This window comes from Myotis brandtii, unplaced genomic scaffold (genome assembly GCF_000412655.1).
Source record: "Myotis brandtii unplaced genomic scaffold, ASM41265v1 scaffold103, whole genome shotgun sequence".
NCBI lineage: Eukaryota > Metazoa > Chordata > Mammalia > Chiroptera > Vespertilionidae > Myotis > Myotis brandtii.
The window spans coordinates 4,960,241-4,966,817 of NW_005353460.1; the positions used below are offsets into that span (position 1 = coordinate 4,960,241).

Here is a 6,577-nt window from a genome sequence, read left to right on the forward strand (position 1 = left end):
CGGGGCGAGCGGGGCAGGGGCCGGGTCACGAGATGCCACCAGACTGAACCTCCGCGCGGCGGGATGCTGCGGGGAGAGGTAAGGGACTGGGTACCGGGCGGGGAAGGTGGCCCGCTCCGGGATGCTGGCTGAGGGAGGAGGGGATACTGTTGCCATGGCAACGCAGTGTGCAACCTGTCCGCTCCTTTCGCCTCTCGAACGTGCACACACCTTAAATCTACCCCCTTTGCCATCCGGCCTCAAGCGGTGTCTGTCGTCTGTGGCTCACAAGCGGCTGGGCTGGGACCAGCGCAAAACTAACCCACTTTGGCAGCTGTCTCTGCTCCACGTCCTAGCTCCTCTCGGCTTCCCCGTCCTCCCGTTGTCCTCGGGCAGAGGGAGTAAGCTGGTGCCTGGGCACTTGGCACAACAGGCCTCTGCGGTGTAACCTCCTGGGCCAGTTCACGGAGTGGACACAGTTGGGATACAGTGCAGCCGCCTCATCCAGGGAACTGGTACCGTAGAGATGCTGTAGCCTGAGGGACCAGGGGTCTCCCCGAGAGGGATTTTTAAAAAAGGCGTCTAACACAGAGTCTTGTGCATAACAAATACTTAGAAAACGGGGGTTGACTGAATGAATCAGACCACAATGGCAGCTTTCCCTTCCATGGGGACCAGCGCTGTCCCATAGAAATATAATGCGAGCCACATGCTGTATACTAAATTTACATTTTCTAGTAACCACATTTTAAAAAGCAAACAGGTTAAATTAATGTTAATGTATTTTACTTAACCCCATCTATACAAAATATCAGTATTAAATGTAATCAAAATTAAATCAATATTACTTTATCAATATGAAATCATTGGGAAGATATTATAAATTCTCATTTTCATACAAAGCCTTCAAAATCTGGTGTGTATCTCACACTTACAGAACATCTCAATTTGGACCAGCCACATTTCACGTGCTCATTGGTCATACTTGGCTAATGGCTACCATATGAGACTGCACAACCATAAACATTTCTTTTTTTTTTTTTTTTTAATAATTTATAAAAATAAATTTTATTTTAAATGTGGTTTTCCTACTACAAATATAAGAACATTTATAGTGTATACAATTCATGGTTTCTTTCATTAAAGCAAAACCTCCTAGGGCGGACAGATGTTAGGTTGAAATTCATAAAGCAATGAAGTTGTATTTTAGGGAGAAAATAGGATAATGCCTAAGTAGTATTGTCACAAGTGACTCTGACCTGTCTCTGAGTCCAGTTGGTTTTAAGGCACAAGATTGGGCTGAAACAGTCAAAACGTTCACCTTACTAGAGAAAACACGGCCTACAATGCAAGAACATCACCTGAGAAGGAGCGAGCTCCTCTGCCTGACTTGGGAAGCACACCCACTGGGTTGCTCTCCGAGCTCTGCTGCTGTCAGACTCAAGGTGGGCCACCTCCTTTGGTCCGTCTTCATTCTGCACAGCTGCTGACTTTTGCTTACTCCCTTGGGTCTTAGGAAGTCTTAACTGTCATTTCAAGAGTTAGATTCTATAGTGGTTTTAATTTGAATCCTGCAGTTATTTTTGGCACAATAGCTTAGGCGGGATAATTTTTTACAAGAAGCAGAGCCCCTTTTAAAACCAGTCCCCACAAGGAATTCCAGTTTTATAAGAGAGTTCAAAGGGAAGCTGCCCCGGTTGCAATAGGAGTTGAGGAAGTGTCCAGATCTCTCGGAGATCCTCCTCCATCCCTCCCACCAATCTTCTGGCAGTGGCTCCCAAGCCACCTCCAAGGATCTTCAAGATTCTAGGAAACACAGGTTGAAAACATTGGTCTATGCCAATCTGACAATAGGTTTTCTAAATAAGAAACTAGGATAAACTCTAAAATAACTGAAGGCAGCATGAGAGAAACCAAATCAGTCTCCAGAGAGGAGAATGCCTGAGAAGCGGAACAAGGGAACTCTAGAGCAGCGGTTCTCAACCTTCTGGCCCTTTAAATACAGTTCCTCCTGTTGTGACCCAACCATAAAATTATTTTCGTTGCTACTTCATAACTGTAATGTTGCTACTGTTATGAATCGTAATGTAAATATCTGATATGCAGGATGGTCTTAGGCGACCCCCGTGAAAGGGTCGTTTGACCGCCAAAGGGGTCGCGACCCACAGGTTGAGAACCACTGGATTAAATGGTCAATTTAGTTGATACCCATCAGAGAGGGAAAAAGCCACCTGAACTGATTTCACAGTTGTTTGGTGTCACATAGACAAGACAGGTAGGCATCTTTTTTTTTTTAGAATGATAAATATCCTCGAACTTAAGAGGGAAAAAGAAATTTTTTCTTATTTTAAAACAAATGACAAGAAATCATTTACAGTACAAAAGCTCAAAATAAAAATTCCCTAAAACAGATGCTAATATTCATAGAAACTTAATACATAATAAAGGTATTACCACACATCAACAGAGAGAAAACTGACCACAAATAAAAAGGGTTTATCTCTCTAGCCAGTTTGGCTCAGTAGATAGAGCGCTAGCAGGTGGGCATCTTTTAAATTATTTAGTGTTCTCCTATCTTCAGAGTTTACATCCCTTGATGAGGACAATTCAATATTTAATGAGTGCTTTTCAAAAGACTAAAATTTACTTACTTGGATCTTTCTCTTGTATATGTACGTAGTTTTCCAACATGAAGGAAAAGAAATTGGATAACTGGATAAAATAAAAACACATTAATCAATGAATGAACCCCAAATAGCTACTGTAATAAATGCTATTGGTGTTTCATGTAAGTCCCCTTTAACCTTCTAGGGCACTCATCTCCCAGCTGCACTAGGTCCCATCTCTACTTGCCCACCTCCTCCCAAGGACTGCCCTTGGTAGATGAGAGGTACCTTCCCTAGAGTTGCATAGGATTTCATATATCTGTCCTCCTGGGAGGCTGCCCATAGAAAATGACTAACTGAAGCAAGGGTATTGCAGCCTAGATCCCAAGTTCCCTTGCCACTGGGTGGGATAAACCATGATGCACTTCAAAGCTCCAAATGGGATCAGGCTGAGGTCAAGCTTCTCCAGAAACCATAGTTTTGCCTAGTTTCTTCCCCTGTCCAATCTTGTTTTCCTCACTTCCTTATAGATTTTTTCCTGAGAACACTCTTAGGAAATCACTTGTACCAGAATCCTTATCTCAGATTCTGCTTTTAGGAAACCAACCTAACTCGGCTACTAAATTTTGTTCATTATGATCTCTTATTTTCCTTTTGGTAGTGAGATGAAGAGTTAAGGGATACTCTTAAATGTCAAATATATTTGGGAAATTAAATAAGGAAAGATAGAGGGAGGGAAAGATGTGACCAGAATCGAACCCAGGACCTTTCAGTCCCCAGGCTGATGCTCTGTCCACTGAGCAAAACTGGCTTAGGCAATCTTTTTGTTTTAGAAACACATTCCTAAGTGTTCTTGGATATTGGAATGGCTTCGATAATTGACATTATCTGATGTGATTTAGATCACATCTGGAGTCCATGATCAATTTTGGATGTCATAATTTGAGGAGAATATTGGAAAACCAGAGCATATTCAAAGACATGGCAAGATGGTGAAATGATCTAGAAACCATACTATAGCATGAATAGTAGAAAGATCAAACAGGGAGTTTGGCCCTAAGAAAAAATGTTGAAATGAAATCCTGTAGTTGTCTTCAAGTTAACTGTGGGGCTATTCTATAAACTATTTCTTTAAGGAAGATCTAGGAAGCAAATTTTAGTTTAGCAATAGAACTTTCTAATAATCTGAGCTGTCCATGAATAGAATGGGCTTTCTCAAAAAGGGGTCAGTTTCCCTTCCTTGGATGAATTCAAGGAGGGTTATATGACTATCTCTTAGTTCCAGTAAAAGACATCACTGACATTCCTAGAAGAGCACACGAAATGACTGCAGCATTTCTTTCTAAATTATTTCATCATCGTGCATTGAATTTTACATAGTGCTTTATAGTTTACAAAGCACTTTTACATATATTATCATTTAATCAATTATGCTTAGTTCTTACAACATCCTTATGTGTCTAATGGTATTATCCTGATTATAAAAGAAATCAAGACCCAAATTGGTTAGTATGACTTAATCTAGTAACCTAGTAAGTCACAATTAAGATTGTAACCTAGGTCTTCTGATTTGGAATCCAGAGCTTTTCCACACCCCAGATAATTTAGTATCTAAGTTCAGCCTTTGTTAATAAAAGAACAAAACATTCTTAGAATCCTAGCATCTTAGAGTAGGGATGATCTAAAGTGATTTTCTGGTGTGATAGTGCATCCCCCTCATTTTATTTTATTTTCCTCTAAATTCTTATTAAGGAACCAGAGGCCCTTAGTTTTGTGCACGTGGGGGGTCGCTCAGCCAGGCCTAGGCCCTCTTGCAGACCAGGAGCCCTTGGGGTATGTCCAACTGACAGCAGTCTAGCCTCCCTCTGCAGGAGGTGATGCACGGGCTGATCAGTGGACGGTACTGGCTGGTGAGCAGCCGGCCCTGCCCCCCGATTGCTCCTCCGCCACCACCAGTCGCTGCCGTCCCCCAATTGCCGTCCCCTCCCTCTGCCCGCTGGCACCCGCCTTGGCTGGCCTGGTGCCGCCCGCTCACCGGCCTCACCCCCCACCAACCGGTTGTTCTGCTGTTCAATCGATTTGCATATTAGGCTTTTATTTTATAGGATAGAAATACACAGTAAAGGTTAAAAAGATTTTCAGGTCTAATCTATGTCATATTAAGTATTATCATAGTTCTTTCAAATTCTTGTTCATAAGCACACATAATAGTCTTGATTCAGTTTTGTATTCTACATATCTAGTTGAAGAAACTAACCCATAGAAGTTAAATGACTGACTTTAGTTTATAAAAGAAGTTAGTAATGACACTAGTACTATAAGCCAGTCTTTTTTTTTTCACCTACGAGAACTATGATTGTACTTCATTTCCTTATTGTAGAAGAATATCCCAAACATTGAGTAAACACATATGGGCAGGACTAGATCCTTATTCTCTAGGAACATTCTATCACTTATTACAGTATCTGAGTGATAAATACACATTTTGTATTTTCATCAGGATTATTTTGGAGTCTGTTCAGAGCCAGTGATCAAAGACAATGTGGTTGTGGTTTATGAAGTATTGGAAGAGATGCTTGATAATGGGTTTCCATTAGCTACCGAATCAAACATCCTCAAAGAACTGATAAAGCCTCCCACTATCCTCCGAACAGTTGTCAACACCATAACAGGTATGGAGAAAGGGGAAACCCACAGAAAGCTGCTGCCATCATGGGTGTGGCTTGGTCTGGTGTGTGTGTTGTTTTGAGTGCTTATCTTTGATCTCAGATATACAGATGCTTTAATTTTGCTCTTTATAGTCTTTGAGTATGAACTGAAGTAGATTTTAATTATGTGGAAAATACCCTGATTTCAATAACAGATTGAAATGTTCTTCTTTAAAAATAATTTTTTTCTGATTACAGAAGAAATACACGATTATTGTAGGCATGTTGGAAATACAGAAAAGCACAAAGAACATGAAATTAATTCTTAATCTCATTATACTTTTAACATACTGGTGTATATACTTTTTGTCTTTTCTAGACAAACAGATTATAGATGAATGGATAGAATTTTTTTAAACAACTTATATATATTTTAAAACTTACCTTTTATCAATATATGAACACTATCCAATTAGGACAACTATTCTACACCATTTTTAGTGACTTTATAATTTTCTGCCATATGGAATAGACCCTAAATTATTTACTGATTCCCTATTTATGCTGTTTCTGATTTTTTGTTCTTTTAAATATCAAGGAATTAGCATTCTTATACTTAAATCTTTGTGTATATTAGAATGATTTATTTTCAGTACGAGAAATAGAACTGCTGGACCAAAGGGTGTGCACATTTTATGGACTTAATGCATTGTGCCAAATTGTGCTCCAGAAAAGTTACACTAATTTATACTTTCAGTAGCAATTTCTATGCTCCCTAGCCAACTCTATCATTATTATTATTAAAAAGTTTGACATTTGATAATTTAGTGGTATCTTGTTATTTACACACTCATTTTTTATGACTCAGGGAGTTAAAACCTACTCAAGTGTTTATTGACTGTTTTTTCTCTATTGTGAATTACTTCTTGTGTCTTTTGCCCATTATTTTTGTTGTTGAAATTGTTTTTTTTTAATTTTAGTTTAAGATAATTCCTTTCATTTAAGGATATTAAACTACCATATATTTTGGAAATATACATGATAGTTTGTGGGAGTTCCTTACATATTTTGAATACTCTATTATATATCTTTTCTCACAATCTGTCTTGTCATTTGACATTGTATATGGTATGGTTTATTTGGTCATATTTAAACATTTTTTTATTTAATAAAATTAATCATTTTTCTTTAAGGCTTTATATTTTGGGTCTTGCTAATATATAAACAGGGTTTACTTAGAATTTGACAAAATGATTGGAAAATTCATTTTAAAAGGAATAAATATGCACAAATAGCCAGGACAATTTTGAAAAAGAATTACAAAGGGGTGGAAAGGCTTTTCCT

General features: G+C 38.9%; 2 protein-coding genes across 2 annotated transcripts in view; one reads left to right on the forward strand and one right to left on the reverse strand.

The window, feature by feature from the left end:
- ANK1 (ankyrin 1, erythrocytic) overlaps positions 1–6,577 on the reverse strand; it is a 624,245-nt gene that overhangs the window by 400,946 nt on the left and 216,722 nt on the right. The gene's annotated exons all lie outside the window — the stretch shown is intronic.
- AP3M2 (adaptor-related protein complex 3, mu 2 subunit) overlaps positions 4,463–6,577 on the forward strand; it is a 15,155-nt gene continuing 13,040 nt past the window's right edge. Inside the window, exons 1-2 of the mRNA XM_005856519.2 lie at positions 4,463–4,495; positions 5,086–5,257. Of these exons, the coding sequence (XP_005856581.1) occupies positions 4,463–4,495; positions 5,086–5,257 (205 nt within the window). The remainder of the gene's footprint in view (positions 4,496–5,085; positions 5,258–6,577) is intronic.